This window comes from Aulonocara sp. 'chitande type north' Nkhata Bay, linkage group LG7 (genome assembly GCF_057382095.1).
Source record: "Aulonocara sp. 'chitande type north' Nkhata Bay isolate Kocher_YH1m ecotype deep benthic linkage group LG7, A_spYH_male_GT1.1, whole genome shotgun sequence".
In the NCBI taxonomy this organism is placed as follows: domain Eukaryota; kingdom Metazoa; phylum Chordata; class Actinopteri; order Cichliformes; family Cichlidae; genus Aulonocara; species Aulonocara sp. 'chitande type north' Nkhata Bay.
In genome coordinates this window covers 67,018,011-67,038,808 of record NC_141350.1, presented here as the reverse complement: position 1 = coordinate 67,038,808, position 20,798 = coordinate 67,018,011, and the positions used below count along the sequence as shown (strand labels likewise).

The 20,798-nt window shown below is 40.3% G+C and overlaps 1 protein-coding gene across 3 annotated transcripts in view; it reads right to left on the bottom strand.

Moving 5' to 3' along the window:
- The window catches only part of vps9d1 (VPS9 domain containing 1), a 36,954-nt gene that overhangs the window by 12,316 nt on the left and 3,840 nt on the right, over positions 1 to 20,798 (bottom strand). For all 3 annotated transcript variants that reach the window (XM_086302111.1, XM_086302113.1, XM_086302112.1), the window contains exons 3-14: positions 20,493 to 20,690; positions 20,157 to 20,328; positions 19,858 to 19,969; positions 9,013 to 9,075; positions 7,726 to 7,778; positions 6,970 to 7,057; positions 6,514 to 6,596; positions 5,422 to 5,570; positions 4,836 to 5,204; positions 4,604 to 4,733; positions 2,334 to 2,539; positions 1,131 to 1,215 (exon numbers count right to left, since the gene is read on the bottom strand). In XM_086302111.1, coding sequence (XP_086158237.1) covers positions 1,131 to 1,215; positions 2,334 to 2,539; positions 4,604 to 4,733; positions 4,836 to 5,204; positions 5,422 to 5,570; positions 6,514 to 6,596; positions 6,970 to 7,057; positions 7,726 to 7,778; positions 9,013 to 9,075; positions 19,858 to 19,969; positions 20,157 to 20,328; positions 20,493 to 20,690 — 1,708 coding nt within the window. The remainder of the gene's footprint in view (positions 1 to 1,130; positions 1,216 to 2,333; positions 2,540 to 4,603; positions 4,734 to 4,835; positions 5,205 to 5,421; positions 5,571 to 6,513; positions 6,597 to 6,969; positions 7,058 to 7,725; positions 7,779 to 9,012; positions 9,076 to 19,857; positions 19,970 to 20,156; positions 20,329 to 20,492; positions 20,691 to 20,798) is intronic.

The following is a 20,798-nucleotide window of genomic DNA, read 5'->3' as shown; positions in this document are numbered from 1 at the left end:
ACTGCCGTGTCTCATCACGTCACAAGCGCTCCGATGCAAAGAGACAGATATGGAGCAGGAGACACTGCCTCAGCCGCTCAACAACAACAACAACTGGAGTGTACAAAGAAGAAAACGTATCCAAGAGCTGTCTGAAGGAGGAAGATGTTTTCCCCCTTGACTCTTGGAGCAAACAGGATTTTTACAAGCATTAATCACACATAAAACCCATTTAAAAGCTGCTGACATATCCCCCCTAGGTTTTGAGTCGACTGTTACGAGTCCTATTATAAAACGTCTAACCTTAACTTAAGTGTGGTCCTTTTAACAGCCTCATAAATGCTCTTATTCTAGGACTATGATCTCCACCCATTGTTTACTTGCGGTCACTAGAAGTCTCAGTCTCTGTTTGCATAAATAATAATGCCAAAATACTGTCAGCCCAAATTACAGATGAAGCCCAAACTCATGCTGATTTTAACACGTTCTCTAGCGGATACAGTTCAGCGATAATACGAAGCCACGATGAGAAATATGCAGAGCTCGGCTGCCATTTATTTTACAAAGTTTTGGTCCAACTCTGTCAACAAAGAACGCGTTTAATTTGCTGAACCCTATGCATGCTACAACCTACTGAGCATTTGTCTCTGGGTATCACTGTTCAGTCCACAAAACTCCATCCCTTTTCATTTATTCCCCAAACCTCCTCACTGGACCATGGTGTGTTGCAGGCTCAGCCAGGACGACCCACTTTTGGGCCTGGTCAGGAAGAGGCGCTCTACAGGAGGGTAACAGACCCAAGACAGCGCCTGCTGTGCCAGACCTAAATGAGCAGTGATGAGAGCTGACAGGGCAGCTACCAAGGCAGGGACCCCTTAAATGATGTTTGGGTACTTATGAGCGGATCTCGGAAGAGTCTTTCCCTTCCTATTAGGAGGAATATGCAATGAGGAAAGGGCTTTCATTTAAGTTTAATGAGGTGTACTTTATAGCAATTCAACTAAAAGAACAATACACCACTGTGTTGTATAACTGTTGCATTGTTTCTCAGTTACATTTGTCATTTTTGTGTGTTAGTGAAAAAGAAAGATTGGTCAGTGCAGTACCACAGTAAAGGCCCAGATACTTACTGGAGCTGATCATTTACTCACATGGCCGCTGTTTTGGGAGTCGCGTCCCCTTCATGAAGACACCTGTAATCCTCGGCACAGGCACAGATCAGGCGTAACGTCCTCACTGGAACAAAACACAAGAAACGATAAAACTCATGGAGCACTGCAATACAGACTGAATGCTTCAAATATAATATAAGATATCGAAGTATTGACCCAGTAATTAGAGATAGCAGCCAGAGAAACAGGTTTGGATGCAAAGTTGAGAGGAAAGAAAAAAACAAAGGGCGCATTGGGACATTAAACAGATGCGTTGGGACAAAGTGTTACAGACAGATGAATCTTATTTGGAGTTTGAGGTGTTCTGATGAGAAAGAACGTGCTCGGAAATATCTGACATGTTACATGGAGCAGGTGTGAACGCCTCGGGCGCTGCAGTGGAGGGAACGGCCATAGACCTCGCAGGCTATTTCCCCCTACAGCAGGACAATGACCTAAAGCAGACTGTGTGACAGGAGCAGGCAGTAGGCTGATATTCTGTTTATAATGAGTCAGCCCACACAGTCATTAGATTTCAGCTGCTGTGAGAACAGACCGACTGTCAAAGGTCTGTGAGACTGACAAAAATGGATTCAAAGCAAAGTTTAAGGTACAAAATTATTATTTCAATCATTTACTGAACAAAATGTTTTTTTCTGGGTTTAGTGCAAATACATAAATGCTGGTTTAGAGTGACATCAGAGACCATCTGGCCAAGAACTGTTTATCTTTAAAGCTCACAAGAAGAATTGACTTATGCCTTCTTCACTCTGAGGACGTGCACCTAACGGCTGGCTGCCCTCACACTTTACAGATGCAGAGAGCTTTTAGTAAAGTTTAATGCTGATGAATAATAACACTTAGTTTTCTATAAATGTGAGGTCTTATGATTAAAAACAGACTGAATTTAAAATTCAAAAGGACACGTCACCAGTCACCAAAGAGTTTCGAACAAACATGAAACCCTTCTAACGAAGCAAAATTAAATGTTTTTTGTACCTTTCAAAACCTGCAAATACTAAAATAAAAATTAGCGTGAGGAGGTTAGAGGCAGAGCAGTACCAAGCCTCAGACCATGGTTTTCTGCCAGAAAAGGGTGTATTTCTTCTTTCAATTGGAATTAATCCTCTCTTAAGAGCAGCTTTCCATCCCAAAACTCTGCCTTTGTGTAAACGAGAATAAAAACAACACAATCTGACTCACCAATGCATTCCAGTTTCCTCTGTGGACATCGGTCATGAATGAGAAGTTTGAGCTCCTGGATAGCAGACCCGTAGGGGTAGGAACCTTGTGGGGAACCGGTATTTTGGGGAAACAGTTTCAAGGGAATGCCGATATCTCTAGGTGAAACATCGCTGTACAGCTTCACACTGGTCTCGTAGGCCTCCTCCCTTTCTACATACACCTTCCTGAAATCAAAGACATATGGCTCCAGAGCGAAATCCAACAAACGGACAAATAACTAAATGATGGAAACGGAGCAAAGAATGATACAAGTCTGGGAAGCGTCACATGAAAACCTGGTAGTGGTTGTGTAGGGGGTACATTTTGGATATTTAAACTCCAGGTTATTCCTAGTCGATGGCAGAATGAGGAATAATTTTTTAAAGCTTTCCTGGAAACTAAGCTGGATAACTGTCACAGACTGAGCTCCTGCTGTCTAATTGATTAAAAACATACCCTAAAGTGGAATAAAAACCCCAGAATCAAGAAGCTTTTCTTATTTCTTGACGTGGTTGTTAATATTTAGAACATGAGCACAACACATCGCTCTTCCACAGGATCATTGTCTGACACCCTCATACCTGCTTAACATAAAACTCAACAAAAATAGTTCCACTTTAGCTTCTAGCTAAAATTAGGGCACATCACCACGAGACACTGCAGAGCAGAATTCTTGCTATTCCACTTCTTATTTCTGCAATAAAGTAAAAAGTATGGCAAGTTGATGCATAATTATTAGTATCAATAAAACTTAAAATTCTCCTCCGTCATTCAAGAAACGATACAGCTTCCATGTGGTAACAGTGGACTGTATATAAAGGATGAACACAGCCATGGTGATGCAGGTGATGTCACCTTTCTGAAGTCTCCAGCTGAGCGTTCGTGTTTTGAAATCATGCATCAGCGCAGGGCGGGTCTGACCGACAAACACAGGGATACTGCTGAAGATCGGATCTCAAATTTCTTTCAAGCTGTTTCCGACATAAAATCTTTAAACTCTAATTTTCTGGCTTCTTGCAAGAGCTTTAAATTTTATTTTAAACATATTTTTTATATTTATCTTAATTATCTAAATCACCCAGCTCACTTCAGTGCCACGACACCAACTACCACTGAATTTGTTTGAATCCAGCTAAACTAAAGGTTGAGTATAGGAAATGCGGAAAATTAATGGCACAGCACACAACTGGGAATCAAATATAAACCACAATAATGTTAGAAGTACCATCACAGTCAACTACAGCGAAATCTGCAACACAAACAAGTTGAGAACCCAACCAGAGAACAGCAGATGAGGGAAGCTGAGCAAAAACAAGAGCAGCACTGCCCCATGCTGGTCAGAGACCTTGACCCACTGGTTAAATGAACTTTTTAAGTGTTTTTACACAGTCTGAAAGCTACATTTGTAGCAGCCTTTTCCATCCAGTTTAAGCAGACAGCATAACATACGTCTAAGACTCATTTCTCTCTGCATGCAGCCTGTTTTGATCCATTTCTCTACTCTGCAGCAACCTTTTAAATTCAGGTAAACGTTTTCACAAATTACCTCTAGGTCTGAACCGGCACGTGCACTGCACCTGTGTTTTCCTAAGAGCACCGTCTCACACCCTACACTCTGTGACAGAAGAACATTTTGCTAACAGTAAGTTAGCGAGTTTAATTAAGGCTGTAAAAAGCTAAAATTGTGTATTATTATTTGCACTAAGTAGCAGTTTGCATGACTGCTCAACAGTGAAGTCATTACTATACAGTATTTGTCACATTTCTTTTATGTGACAATAAATGACTCTTTGAATTTTGTTGGGGATTTAAAGATGTCACCAACACTAATTAATGCCTCCTAGTGTTTCGTCCCACACTAAAACTTAAATTTAATAAATATGGGTGATAAAGGGACAACAATGTTAGAAACATGTTAACTTGTTTTATCTTATTTTTTCTTCACAACCTTAAAAATATCTGTTTTATGGGAACTCAGACTTTTAACGACCTGCAGGAAGCCAAGCTTAAATTTGGGTGTTCAAATCTGGATGAATAATCTATTAGAAGCAGTAAGGCAGTTACTTAATAGTACGTATAATTTAATATTTAATAGGAAAGCAGTTTCTATGCACTATATTTCTCAAGAATTTGGTTACATTTGGCCATAGTGGATTATAAGATCTCTATTATCTAAACAGCTCTTTGATTATTGGTGTTTCGGCACCTTTGTGCCTCTGGCACAGAACTGAGGATTACAGGTGCACTACCTGAAAAGAGCCACTAGGGCGCTCCACAGAGGTGTGAAGAAGGCTTCCTCAATGCTGGCGAGACACAGGTCCTTAAAGCTGGCAGTGTTTAGGCACTCAAAGGACAGCAAACACAAAGACAGAAGCTGATCTGAAAGACAGAACACAGCCGTATCATTTAACTCCCATCAATGAATGCAAATGTCGTGACAAGAGAAGAGTTTGCTGTTCCAAAACAACAAGCTGTGCTCACCGATTGCAATATGAACGTCCTTGACGACAGCTTTCAGGTGTTCTTTAAGCGCTCTCTTCTCCAGCTCCTGGACGTGGCTCTCATCCTGCTCCAGCGGCACAGAAAAATCGCAGACCGAATCTGAATCCGAGGCAGTGTCGTCTGTGCTGCTGGGGGGTTGAACCCAATCCATCTGAGTCACAAACTGCTCCAGATCTTCAAATGAGTTCTCCCGGTCCATTGTCCCCTGCTCGCTGGGCTCCTCCGCCTCTTCCTCCTCATATTTAGGGATGAGGTTGTGGGAGCGCGAGGGAGAAATCAAGGAGTCTGTGCTGAAGCTCTTTACACTTTGGGTACTACATGCTGTCCTGACTGGTCTCTTCGGAGTCTCTGTGTGATTCAGAACATGTCACCATTAACGTAACTTGGTTCACTCCAATTAACAGCATCACGAGTCCAGAACCTCTAAATGCTGCCCATACAGAGTAGAGCTGAATCCAGTGTTCTGTCTCAAATCCTCATTAACAAAAATTTAAACTAGTTTGCACAAAAAAGAAGCCAAGAGAACATAAATATGAACCCACTGTCTTCCAAACCAACCCCTTACCTGGATGAAGTGGGTTGTGAATGCTGTGACGTGGTCTCAGTGGCATGGCGGGACTCTTAGGGAGACCTTTACTAACGATGGGGTACAGCCGGTTGTAAACTCGGTACTGATGTTTCCTCAGCAGCTTCACAACTGGGTGGTCGGACCGGCTGAGGACACAGTTAAGAGCGATAACAGAATCCACTGACGATGCAAAATCAGAAACGGCTGTGGGATAACACAATTTAAAAACTTTCCAAGTCCACAGATTAATAACAAACTGTGCTCCAGAAATCATTAAAGATCATTAAATGACTGAACATCTTTTAGAAGGTTCATTATCATTCATCTGTAAATACTCTGCACTACATTGTGTTTCACTTGTCTTAAAATGGATTAGAGCTGAGTGTTTCTTCATTAAAGGCATGCAGCTCTCTTCAGACTGCATTCGTTTTAAACTCTGACAAACGTGTTTGCTTTGTCATCGCGCGGTGCTGTGTGTGTACACGCATACGAGCTCCTCTACCAGAAGTCCAAACTACTCTCAGTGAAACAAGTACATGCAGGATTAGGACTGCCTAATTCTGTAGCACAGTTAAACCATCTGAAGCAAATACACAACCGTTTATGCATATTCTATAAAATCTGTGCTGTATATGATTTATTATTGTGTTTAACTTTACTGTAAATTTGATAATAATAAGTGAAACTTTTATTAACTACATGTCAAACCAAAGGACAAAGAGAAAGCCAAATCAATCCTCGAATTCAGCTCAATTTCTCTGGTGTTGTTGAAGTCGTGGCAGACAGTTTTTTGCCTTTATGCATATTTCCCTATTCGTTACTTTAGTTTCGGCTTACTGCCTGGTTTCGTCTCTTTGCAATTCTCCAGACACTCAAGCCAAACTACCCTTCTGATTGACAAAACACCACTTAAACACCCCAATACTTGAATAAAACCCAGAAAGGACAATCCTGAGCAGTCACAACATTTGAATGCTTTGACTGTGTCTTGTTGTGTTAAAAAAAAAAAAAAAAAAAAGCACAAATAAATAGCACAGGTATTTCTCCACACAAGAAAAATAAACCGTTTTCCACCTTGTTGTCAGTTACCTGAGCAGGTAGGAGACCAGATTTGACACTAACGAGACATCAGGAGTCTTCTTCATTTTGGCTTTCCACTGTTTGGGCCAATCCTAAAGAGGCCAAAACAAAAACGTCATAAACACATATATAAAGGTCTATTAAGTGATTAGTCATTAATTAACCAACATAAAACTCAATACTTGAGAACTTGTGAAAGAAAACAGAGGGGACTGCTGAAACGTGGGCTGCCTGTAACTTGCTGTGCATCGACACTGCATCAGTAGAAAAACAACAACATGCAACTCTGTGTGATTTGGAACAAACTAAGATACTTTGCTGGAAACTGGAGATTTGAAGAGGAAATAAATATGTAGGTCCAGAGTTTGCCATCTTGTTTACTGTACTTGAATTATTTGCTGCTATGCAAAGTCTTCTAATCTTCATTTACACCTGCCAACACTTTTTAATAGCATTTAAACTTACATGGTCCTGTTCATATTCCAGAACATTGGTGTAGAGAATACGCTGCTCTCGCTCCTCTGGAGTCATTGCCCCAGACGCTGCAAATCTCCTGGAATGACGAACGCACACACAGGAGAGGTTACTGAAATTGTATGCCTGCCAGTGATCGCTAATTTTGGAAGCAGATCCCCTTGTTGAGGTTCCAACAGCCACTATGTTTTTGTCCTGACTGCAAAACCCCAGCAAGAAACCTGCAATCTCTGGTTTATTATGCAGTAGGTTATTTACACAGTTTATAAACACTGTAATTTGGTCAATAAATGCTATAAATAACAGCACAGAAGTTATACTTAATACAGGATCACTGTCATGTCTGGTTAACCAAATGTGCAAATAGAAGGAGGAATTAATTACATGCAGGTGTGAAGAAAAGAAATGAGAAATATTATGGAAACCTATTTATAGCTACAGAGTTCAATCTGTGCATTAAAAAAAATAAGTTATTTACAGAACTTTTAAAAAATAATTTTCAAAAGTGTGTCCAGTTTTCCTGACATCTGTGATTTATTGCAGGGACTTTATACTTCTGTATGAAATTCACAGTGCAAACCTATCGGTCATCATATAACACCTCCCTAGAAATATAACTTCCTGTCCCAGCTTGCATCAGGCATGAGCACAAAGAGGAGTGCACAGCTCTTATACATTTACATTTAAGGTGACCAAAACAAAGATGCTTTAGTTTAATTCACTGTGTTAATGAAAAGCTCACTGTACCTGTTGGCCTCTTCCTGCAGCCTCAGTCTTCTGTCCTCCATCTTCCGCTGTAGCTAATGTCAACATTAAGGAAATCTCCAAACCATTGCGTGGATAAGACGTGAGTATATCCTGGGAAATCTTATAAAGTTCATTAAAGCTTTAGAGAGTTATACTACTCACATGTTGCCACTAATGTCCAAACCAATGGATTTTTCTTTGATAAGAAGCTTGTAACAACTTTTTAGTATTACAAGTATAAACTTAATCAGCAATCAGTAACTGATTAAAAGCTTCAGTCATTTTTCAAGCAAATGTAAAAGAGCTTTACAAAAAGCTGTACGACCTACAGATCAGCTGATGAAACACAGGTGAGCTGCATTATCAGTGTCACCACGTTTTACATTTGTACGACCGTTTAACCAGAGAGATTTCCAACACACTGGGAAGTCTCATTTGAGTAATATGGATCAAAAATCTGTTGGTTTTTAGTCTGAATGTAAAATGCACATCTTTGCATTTTCTGCTGTAGCAACAGGTCAACTTTACAAGTCATTTAAAAGCAGCTGGTTACTCAGAACTTTCAATAAACTTTGTCAAAGCATATTTAATATCTAACAATAATAACAACAACGATTGTGGGTCAGCATCACTGACTGAGGAAAGTGAACTTCACTGGGAAAGTGAAGCCACTACACTCCACCAGCCTCCACTGACAAAAAACACTCAAATCACCTTACACAACACAGAGTTTGGCTCAGCAAGTTAGTTTGCTATTGTGTGATTTTGGTGTTTTGCAGTGTTAGTGTGGATCCAAACTATCCACAGCACTGAAGCCACACCGTGGCTGGAATCTAAAAGTACTGTTTATGCCAGTGGAGTGGGTGATTCTGCAAAGAGTGATTTCTTTCTTAGTGTGTTGTTTCCACAACTAACTCTGCAATTTAAACAAGGCGATCCAAAAAGGACCGCTTAACTCAGAGAGCATAAAATTTAGGATACATCAAACAACAAAAGCAAAGCTTATTCAGCTAAAGGATGAACGTAAAAAAAAAAAGCAAAAATCAACATTCCTAAATCAGAAATCCGAAGTTTAATGTCCTTTTCCGCTTTAACCATTCTCTCTTCTCCTGGCCCAATTCCCAGCAATGCACCACCTACTTCATTGGCATTTGAACATAATGCAAGCATCAAGGCGGGGATTGTTGCTCAAAATTAATACACATCTTTGTTTTTTTGCATTTGGATTGCTACAAACCTTAAAGCCCCATGCAGTAAATCCAACTGTTTACCATATTCAAAGGATACAGCATCCTGCCTGGCTTTGGCTATGATGAGGTTCTCCATCATCTGCCGCTGGAGAGAGAGTGTCTGAATGGGGAAAATGGAGAGAAGGCTATTTACTTATTACTTTACTTCACTGTATGCATCTGTTCAATAAAATGAGATCTAATCTTGGACTCTACTAAAAAAGCTTAACATAAATCAAAGTTCAAAATATTCCCCTGGGCCTTAATGCAGCCTTTCCTCTATTTGAGAAAAAAAAAAAAAGATAGCAACCATTGATGAATCTTTCTGTAAATAAAACAACCGCGACTCACACATACCTTAAACTCAGATTTCTAAGTACTAGAAAAATAAAGGTTTTTCCTGCATCGACTCAGAAATGTGGAGGCACATATGGGCCAACAGGGGACAAAATCCACACCAGAAATGTCAATGACACTGCCAACCACCACTTAAAAAACTACAGGATGCATCATCCAAGTTCCACACAACATGAAAGTAAAGTATTTGTTGGTGATACCAACACAAACTAGTTCCCTCCACTCCAAGTGTGCAGCCACAAAACTCTTACTTTACTTTACAACTATATCATGCTGTGGTTCTGTATTAAAAGGATATCTCCTGGTTTACATGTTTTGTAATAGCAGTTACATTAAAAACTATTTAAGACGCCCCACGTAGTTTTAATACCATTCTGTAAATAAACGTTAAATATACTGGGAATCCCTGATGTGCAATTTAAAGTGCAAACCTTGAAAATACTTCACCTTTTTCCATAAACCACAGAGCATTTTCAGTTTATTTATATTGACTTAATTATTATACTGTGTATTTTAAAACACAATGCCCTAATTATTTGCCACGGTAGTGTCATTAAAAGCTTGTGGGGGGGACGCGTCAGTGGCGTTAATTGGCTAACAAAATTAGCCATTATGACTTTACCTTTACAAACGCCTTCAGTTTCCTCCAGAAAACACGAGGCTCCGCAGACTGTCGAAACATATTCCGCACCTAACTGACAAGTTAACGTTACTTTAAAAACCTACAGCTCAAAATAAAAAAGATCTCTACAGAAAAAGAAGTGTTAGCCTACAACCGAGCCAATTAAGAAAATAGCGAGCTAACCAGATGTAAGCTAAACTTGGCGGCATTTTGCTTACCATTATTTATTATATATTTTTAATGTAGCGAGTTTCCCACTAAAATTATAAAAAACGACGAGAGAAAGTTCTGCTTTGTAGCTCACACGTTACCCGGCTAAAATAAAACGCTCTCAGGTAGCCTGCTCCCTCCGCCCGTCACACTCACCATTAACAGCAGCGGAACCGCGAACCGGAAGACCAGAATACAAAATAAAAGCACAGGTAGCGCGCTTTAATCCACCAGAGTTTCCATTATTTTTGATTACCATCGCAGAAAATGATTCAGTACTTAAACTGAGGTCAAAGTTTGTGACATTAAATACATATTAAATACAACTATTAGGCGAATAACAGAAGAAACTGAGGATATTTTATTCTAAATCAATAGCACTGTTGGAGCTATTTGTTCTTTATTTTTGTTTTTGTTCTTATTTTTGAAATTAGTTAAAGTTTGTTGTTAGTTTACTTATATTTTGGGGTTTATTTGTCGGTTAATATTTTGTTTTAAATGATTTGTTTTGTTTGTTGTTATTTTGTTAAATTAGTCAGTAAGAGCTGTAGGGCCATTTTGTTTCTATAAATAAAGAGACTGGTATAGGACCAGCATGCATTGGGGTGGGCCTATGGTTTTTTACCAGAGCAGGAGAAGCAGTAGGAAGGATCTTGTTATTGCTTGCCAAATGGATAAATAAACCAAAACCAAAACTCTCAACTAAAAGGTTTGGACAATGGACTTCTTTTGCCTGCGTACGAAATATTACCTCAGTGCAGCAGTGGCTTGTGGACTTTAAGTTGTGGGACGTTTGATCATACAAAAGTAAAGGAATTGCCACTACACAAAGTAAAAAACCTTCCCGTGGACAAAGGAATAATCCTTCATTAATGGATATAAGGATTTCAAGGATCACCGTCGAACTCGAATAAAAGTTATTGGATCGTCTGGTGAGTAATCCAGACGGATTTGATGTTGAAGCCTGGATCAACATGTCACTCGTTCGTCAAAGCTGGTGAGTGATAATATTGTTTAAGCCGTAAAGGAAAACGGTGAAGCTATTGGAGTTTAAAGACATTATTTCACTACAAAGACTGATGAACTGAGTTTTGACGTACTAAATTGGTGCATAATTGGATCGCTAATTGAAACATGCCAACGCCCTCTGTGGAAATGTTTGTCCGCTGCAAAAGGCAGGTAAATGGATGTCATGTTTGTACTTTAGGCTATGGACTCTCAGTGTGCTGTGCATCTTTATAAAGTTTGAAATAATCCAAGAGGACAATAAAAATGTCGGATATTAAGAGTAAACGAGAGGATGACACTGAGATGCAAGCAGAGAAAAGAAGCGTTAAATTTACGCCAAAAGGTTTGGATTTGTATATAAAGACATGCCAAGAAAAGCGCAGTTCAATGTGTAAGCAAGCATCTAAGTACATGGGGAAAATTTCCGCTTTAATGACCTCACATGAAAACGTTAAGGAAGTGTCTTCTGAATTTGGGAAGTTTATTAAATGCTATCAAGATGCAAACGCTTTGCAAGAATCCTTTTTAAGTTTGCCACTGCCAGAAGATGAAGTGAAAAGGCAAGTTGCACATTTTCAGTCGAAGGTGACAGCATTCTCTGTTTTTATGGACAAAGTAAAGGTTTGGTTGCAGGAGGCGGGCGAGCCGTATACTGAACAAAACAATACTGTTCGCAATGATCAAGCTGTTGAAAGTTTGGATGAAATAAAACCTGAAGACAGTGTCTCTAATATCTCAAGTGTAAAACCACCTTCAAAAACCTTGTCACAGCAAAGTCGAATTTCATCAACATCTTCCGCACGCATTAAAGCTGCGGCTGACAAGGCAGCGCTCATGGAGCGACTCGCTGCATTAAAGAAAAAACATTCTATCGAAGCGCAAGAGGAAAAACTGAGAAAAGAAAAGGAGAAACTGAGAAAAGAAAAGGAGACATTATCCTTGGAAACAGAGCTGGCAGCCACTAATGCAAAGCTTCGTGTCTTAAAAATAAATTCAGTTTGTAGCTCTGAGCATTCTGATGGAATGAACTCTTATTTTGAAAGGGGGCACGTACAAGAAGCGCCTAGTTTAAATCCTTGTGCCGATACATTTGTTCCAACATCAAGAGATTACTCTGGTATAAATTCTGCATCTGAATCACAAGTAATCGTACCTAGACAAAGTCAAACCCAACATCAGGTTGATGATTCAGCTCAAGTGACGCAGCAAACACAGCCTCAGTCTCCTACTTTGACTGGGAACTGCACGAAGGAGATTGTAAATATTATGCAAAAACAAAATGACATCACTACTTTGCTTGTAAAACAAAACTTATCTTCTGTCCTCCCCGCCAGAAACATCCCTGTGTTTGATGGAGACCCTTTACAGTACAGATCATTTATGAATGCCTTTGAAAATGGAGTGGAAGCTAAAACTGATAACTGGAGCGACTGTTTGCATTTTTTAGAGCAGTTCACTAGGGGGCAGCCTAGGGATTTGGTGCATAGTTGTCAGCACTTGCCACCTGAGCAGGGCTATTCCACAGCCAAAGATCTTCTTGAAGAACATTTTGGGAACGAAAATAAAATTGCCTCTGCATATATGGAGAGGATTGTGAGTTGGGTACCTATTAAAAGTGAGGATGTGAAAGGTCTACAGTCATTCTCTCTTTTTCTTCAAGGATGTTCGAATCTAATGCAGCAAGTTGTTTATATGAAGGAGTTGGATTTGCCCTCAAATATGAGAATGGTTGTTATGAAACTTCCATACAAATTGAGGGAAAAATGGAGAGTTGTTGCCTATGAACTGCAGGAACAAAATGGTTACAGAGCAGTATTCACTGATCTGGTTACCTTTATAATAAAACAGGTAAAAGTAGCATCAGATCCAGTGTTTGGCAACATACAAGACTCACAATCTGGAAGCAGCTTTAAAGCTTCAAGTTCTACCAAGCAAAGAAAAAAGGGAAGTAGTTTTGCCACTAATGTCAGTACAGTGCCAGGAATCAAAACTCAATCAACTGGAAGCAGAACAACTTCCGCCGTTCTGCATAGTTGTTTGTTTTGTTCACACAGCAACCATTTACTAGAGAATTGTAAGCAGTTTAAAGCTAAAACGCATCAGGATAAGTTGACTTTTATCAAGGAAAGGGGAATTTGTTTTGGTTGTTTAAAAGTTGGTCACACAAGCAAAGACTGTAGGAGTCGTTTGGATTGCGACGTGTGTCACCAAAGACACCCAGGGGTTCTTCATATAGAGCGAAAGGATCCAGGTGCGTCTTCGGAACAAACTCAACAGAGGACAAACTCTAATGTCAACTTTTCAACTGCAACCACTCAGACATGTGGGTATATTGGGGCTGGTCATGAAGTTGATGCAATTTTTTCTATAGTTCCAGTTCAAGTTAAGAGCCAAAAGAGTAATAAAATTGTGCAAACCTATGCGTTTTTGGATCCTGGAAGTTCAGGTACATTCTGTACAGAAACTTTGGCAAAAAGGCTGAATGTAAAAGGTAAAAAGACCAATATCTTTTTGAGAACAATGAGTCAAGATAAGATTGTTAGTACACAAGTTCTGTCTGGTTTGGAAGTGTCTGGTTTGGAAGCAAATGATTTCATGCCATTGCCAGATGTTTTGACTCAAAAGACTATGCCAGTTTCTACAGTTAATATTCCCCAGCAAAGCGACATCGATCAGTGGCCTCATCTTAAACCTGTTAAACTTCACAACGTTAATGCAGATGTGGAGCTACTGATAGGCACTGATGCTTCCAATGTTTTGGAGCCATGGAAGGTGATAAACAGTGTGGGAGGTGGACCTTATGCTGTAAAAACAAAAGTTGGCTGGGTCATAAATGGTCCCCTGCGCACTGGAAGTAACAGTGGAAATAAAACCAACTGCACTGCTGTAACAGCCAATAGGATTTCTGTTGAGCGTCTTGAAGACATGTTGATTAAACAGTACAATCATGATTTTAATGAAAGATCATCAGAGGAGCAGACTGAAATGTCTAGAGAGGATCTGTGTTTCATGGATATTGTTAGTAGTTCAATAAAGCTTATTGGAAATCATTATCACATTGATTTGCCTTTCAGGAGAGAAGGTTCCAGTTTGCCAAATAACCTCTGTGTCGCGGAGCAGCGTCTCCAGAGTCTCAGACGGAGATTTGAAAAGGATACTCATTATAAGGATGAATACACTAAATGTGTAAACAACATGCTTGAACGAGGATATGCCGAGTTTGTGCCTGTAGATGAGTTGCACAAAGATGATGGAAAGGTGTGGTACATCCCTCATCATGGAGTGTATCATCCCACAAAGGGCAAATTAAGAGTTGTATTTGACTGTGGAACAACTTATAAAGGAGCATCATTGAACAGTCAGCTTCTACAGGGACCTGATCTCACAAACTCGCTGGTTGGGGTTCTGATCAGATTTAGACAAGAGCCTGTTGCATTAATGGCGGACATTGATTCCATGTTTCACCAAGTTCACGTCTCAGAAAAACATGTCAACTTTCTCCGTTTCCTGTGGTGGCAACATGGTGACACTTCAAGATCTGCACAGGAATGCAGGATGAAAGTGCATTTGTTTGGAGCTGTATCTTCGCCAAGTTGTGCAAATTATGCTCTACAGAGAACTGCAGATGATAATGCACAACAGTTTCCAGCTGAAGTGGTTGATACAGTCAAAAGAAACTTTTATGTGGATGATTGTTTGAAATCTGTTGCTTCAGAAGAGGAGGCAGTGCACATGGTGAAGAGGCTGACAGATATCTGCGCTAAAGGAGGATTTAAGCTTTCAAAATGGATCAGCAACAGTCGCACAGTGCTCATGTCAATCCCAGAGGAAAGAAGAGCAAAGGAAATTAAGGATCTGGATTTGGACACAGATCAACTTCCAGTTGAGAGAGCACTGGGTTTACAGTGGTGCATAGCAACAGACAAGTTCCAGTTCAGAACCTCCCTGCAGGACCGTCCAACAACCAGAAGGGGAATTTTGTCTGTGGTCAGCTCACTGTATGATCCTTTGGGAATCTTGTCTCCCTTCAGTATGCCAGCTAAACTGTTGCTACAAGAGCTTTGCCGACAAAATTTGAAGTGGGATGAAGTTATTCCCCACTCTCTTTCCCAGCGGTGGCGTGATTGGCTGGAGGATCTCCAGCTGATTTCAAAGTTTAAAGTGGAACGTTGCATTAAACCAAATTGCTTTGGAAGACCAGATAGGGCACAACTTCATCATTTTTCTGATGCAAGTCAAGATGGGTATGGAACAGTGTCATATTTAAAGTTGGAAAAGAATAACGTCACGCATGTTGCTTTTATCCTGGGAAAGGCTAGAGTTGCTCCTCTGAAGCAAACTACAATTCCCAGGTTGGAATTGACGGCTGCAGTTCTTGCAGTTCGGGTGGACAGGCTTCTGCAAAAGGAGCTGCAAGTCAGGTTGGAAAAATCAGTTTTTTGGACTGATAGCACAACAGTACTGAAATACATCTCCAATGAAACCAGAAGATTCAATACTTTTGTTGCAAACAGAATTGCTGTTATTCGGGAAGCAACAGATGTGAATCAGTGGAGATACGTTTCTTCTAAGGAGAATCCTGCAGATGACGCATCCAGAGGTATGAGAGCTGGGGATCTCCTCAAATGTAGGAGATGGATAAAAGGGCCAGAATTTCTCTATGAGTCAGAAAAGGAATGGCCTAAACTGGATGTGGAGTACAGTGTAATTTCTGCAGATGACCCAGAGGTCAAAAGGGACCTGACAATGAATGCCATTGTGAGAGAATTACAAAATCCTACCAGCTATTTTATCCTCTACTTCTCGTCTTGGGCAAAACTTAAAATCTCTGTAGCCTGGCTTTTAAAGATGAAAGAGGTCTTGGTGTTGTTGGCACAGAAGAGGAAAGAGTTGCTTGCTGCAGGTTTGAATAAGAATGATCCGGAAGGTCAGAAAGAAGTGGAGATAAGAATGGAAAGATTTAAGACCACTTTGAAGAAAGGAAATCTCACTCCAGAAGACTTGGCAAAGGCAGAACAAGCTATTCTTCAATATGCACAACAACAGAAATTTACGACTGAAATGGCTTTAATCCGCAATGGCCTCAAAGGAGTTTCTAAGGGAAATTGTCTCTATAAACTTGATCCAGTGTTGGATACAGGAATCCTCAGAGTGGGTGGCCGATTGAATAAAGCCTATGGAATTAAAGCATCCTGTAATTTTGACAAAAGATATGCATGTGTCAACACTGATTTTACGCCATATCCATCAAAGGTTGGGACATGCAGGAAGAGCACACATGCTGTCAAAACTAAGACAAAATTACTGGATACTAAATGCAAATTCTGCTGCCAGGAAAATCATCTCTCGTTGTGTCACGTGTAGACGCAACAGAGGAAAGTTTGTTGAACAAAAGATGGCGGATCTGCCTGAAGAGAGAGTCCTGCCAGACATAGCCCCATTCACAAATGTTGGAGTGGACTATTTTGGACCTATAAGTGTTAAAAGAGGACGAAGTCTCCTTAAAAGGTATGGAGTTCTTTTTACTTGTTTCACCAGTCGTGCAGTACATCTGGAGATTGCATGTACACTTGATACAGACTCTTGTATAAATGCTGTGAGGAGGTTCATCTGTAGACGAGGCCCAGTTTCGACCATCAGATCTGATAATGCTACAAATTTTGTTGGGGCGAATCGAGAGTTGAAAGAAAGTTTGACTGAGCTGGACCATGCCAAAATTCAAAAGGCTTTTGTTCAGGATGGCATGAAATGGAACTTCAACATCCCAGCAGCTTCTCACCAGGGTGGTGTGTGGGAGCGTCTCATTCGTTCAGTAAAGAATATTTTAGCCTCAGTTCTTAAGGAGCAAGTTCTGGATGATGAAGGGCTCCACACAGTCTTCTGTGAGGTTGAAGCTATAATGAACGACAGACCCATTACTAAAGTTTCAGATGACTCAAATGATCTTGAAGCACTGACACCCAATCACTTGTTGTTGCTGAAAAATAAACCAGTTTTTCCACCAGGACTGTTTCATCCAAGTGATTTGCATGTCAGGAAAAGGTGGAAACAGACGCTACAGCTCCAAGAGGATCATGGATGATGGCGAAAGTCTTAAATGTAAACCAGGATGCAAAAGGCTTGGTGCGTTCTGTGAGACTACAAACAAGGACCAGTGTTTTGGAAAGGCCAGTGACAAAACTTATTTTGCTACTGGAAGCCTCATCGTGAAGAAAATCCTCAATGAAAATTAAGGATTTGTTTAAGGGAATAGCTCCTCCTTTTGGGACTTTAAAGTAATTGTGATTGTATGCACAATTAGGGGCCGGAGTGTTGGAGCTATTTGTTCTTTATTTTTGTTTTTGTTCTTATTTTTGAAATTAGTTAAAGTTTGTTGTTAGTTTACTTATATTTTGGGGTTTATTTGTCGGTTAATATTTTGTTTTAAATGATTTGTTTTGTTTGTTGTTATTTTGTTAAATTAGTCAGTAAAAGCTGTAGGGCCATTTTGTTTCTATAAATAAAGAGACTGGTATAGGACCAGCATGCATTGGGGTGGGCCTATGGTTTTTTACCAGAGCAGGAGAAGCAGTAGGAAGGATCTTGTTATTGCTTGCCAAATGGATAAATAAACCAAAACCCTCAACTAAAAGGTTTGGACAATGGACTTCTTTTGCCTGCGTACGAAATATTACCTCAGTGCAGCAGTGGCTTGTGGACTTTAAGTTGTGGGACGTTTGATCATACAAAAGTAAAGGAATTGCCACTACAAGCACTTAATCAATGTTTACCACATCTCTGTAGTAGAATTGCATTATTTGCATTAGTATGATAAATGTCCCTAGATCTTAGATTAATATAAACCACTTGTAGATGTCAGTATCCACAAACCAGGTGGTGCAGCACAGAGAGGCTTTGATTAAGTATCTACACCCCTATGTAATTCATATTTCTATTTACCAACTTATTTGAAGCATTAACTTTAATTTCAATGGTCACCAAAATGTAAAAACTATTGGTAGTAATACATCCACCTGTACATTCACCCACCAGCTGGTGAAAACTTCTGTCTGCAAGGGGCAGCCAATCAGAAGAAAGCCTTAAAAAGAAATTAGCTAAATCTAAGTTTTAGACAAAACAAATGAGAATAACAGGTCCTTTTAAAGAAGATTCAAAGTGCATGAGACTAATGTCTACCAGGCAGTCAAAGAAAGTTTAATTTACAAATGCAAAGGCAGAAAAACATTTTACTGACAGGGTGAGCGACCACAGTCAGGGAAAAAGTGTGTCAAATTTCTGTTTAGGCTGAGCAGAGACAAAAAAGAAAGAGCAATCACATAAACACTGTTTTCCCACAACCGTTCCCACACTCACTAATACACGTCATTTAAGGATTTACATTTTGGCTGCTGCCTGAGCTTTTGTTTGGAGCTGATGAAATACATGATGTAATGGAGCATTATGAATGTGAAGAGTAATGCTGGGAAAACAATGAGATGGTGAGTGAGTCTGGCATTGCGATGAAACTTGACTCGGCTAGCTGCGTTTAGTTCGCATAACCGAAATAAACACTATTTTTGTGCAACATTAAACTTTTATTTTGATAAATTCTTTCTTTGCCTCATTTACAGGTAACAAAATCAAATCAAACACAAACGTAAAATGTGAATATGTGTGTTCTTATCTTTAAATTACCTTTGAATGTACATTCACAGCATGCTCATATGTTAATGTTAAATACTTAAAAAGCACCACTCTAATGCTGCTTGCCATCAGCTCTGACCTGTTCTTTGGCATGCTCCTCACATCTCTGTTAGGGTGCAGCACCCTGCTGAAGAGCCCATTGCTGATGAGGGCGTTACATTAAGGTGGAGGAGTTTAGTAAGCGGGAATATATTGAAGTAGCATCAACATGAAGGTGAATTTCTGAGATTTACACTGAGCCCTGTACTGCCTCCTCAGGCCTGCCTTCTTCTGGTTCATTATGGAAACTTTGGCTCTTCTCTCATTGATGCACACTATAGACAAGTGTGAGCAATGCACTTACCAAGAGCTAATCCATCTAAAACAGTTTATTGAAGTGTTTTCAATAAACTTTACCTACCAATTTTTAGACCCTTTTCCAAAAAAAGCCCCCCTTTGTTTCATTTGTGCCACACACATGCAAATTGAGTGTGCTGTGGTCATTTAGTGACAGGGAACAACAAACTTCAGCGAGTACGGGGGACAGAAAGTAGCAATCAGAGCGCGACCATTATCATTAAGTTATGTCTATGATAACTCTGTCAGATGACATCACGGCAGCCTCGTGGCTTTAGAGGGGGAAAAAAGATTAAGTGTGATTGAATATCCAGGCAAATCGGACCAAATATGTATACACATGCTGCAAAACTGGAAGGAATAATATCAATAATTGAATCCCTTCTTTCAGGTGAAACTCTAAAAACCAGTGGGATGTTTGGACCGACTCTTCCTCAGGAAGTTTGTCCTCTGGCTAAGAAAAATCATCTACCTGTTATATTCCACATGCAAAATAAAGGTGCAAACAAAAAATACTGTTAAACAAATTTTTATATATCACTAAAATAAAAAAATGTAACATTTTTGGAAATCGTTTTAACAGAAGTTGTCACGTCTTTACATTTTTAAATAAACTTGTGCTCAAACAAGGACAACAAAGTAGCGTATGTGACAACAGACTGAGACGAGTTCATTTCCCAAACTTACCAAAGATGTCTTCTGGTAGGCTTGACCAGGTGTGAGTCTCGCCAGGCGAGCTTCGTAATTAGCTTTCAGCTTCTGGTTCAAACGTGAGGCTTCTTCGATGGGTGTCAGCTCCCTGCAGCGCACAAACGCATAAACAAACAATACATGACTCACGGCGCGCGTCAATTTAGATAACAAATCGACTGCAACACTGTGCTTTTACAGGAATCCAGAGCAACTACTAAGTCTGTTCTTCTTTGTTTGTCCAGCTTCTATCACTGGAGCAATATTTCCTCTCCTTGATGAAAACCAGTCTTTACTTTTTGCCCGTGTCCTGCGACGCTTCTGCTTGTAGTTTGTGGAAGACTTCGGGAGGCAGGAAAGGTGAGGGCTCCTCGGCTTCGTCTGACAACAGCCTGCTGCGACCGCTCACTCTGGGACTCGAGGATTTATGGTCTGTGGCCACAGGAGCACCACCCACAGGTACTGTGACTGCAGTCAAACAGAGACCAAGAGCTCAGGCTAAAGACACAATGAGATGACGTAACACTGTGCAGCAGGTGACATCTCACTTGTGACTCCTGGCTCCAACTTAGCAGTGACTGACCAGTGTGTTTACAGAAGAGATGCTTCTGATTGGAGGAGAACGTACTCACCAGTGTCTGCAGTGTGAGAGGCAGGGACGACCGCAGTCTGATGGGGCTCTGGTAGGCCAGGTGAACCCGAAGAGAAAGCAGAAGCTGACAGGTCGGGGGGCTCGGTGCTCTTCCCTACAAATGACTTGGCTCGCTCCAGACACTGCTCAGCTAGGGTCAACATCCGAGCCACTTCCACTGACACCATCTCCTTTTCCACTGAGGCCAGAAAGACACATATCACGCCATGAGATGGGATTAATCTCTCTACTATACACAGGTCATCACATGGCATGAGAAAGCTGATTGAATTTCACAAATGGTTGA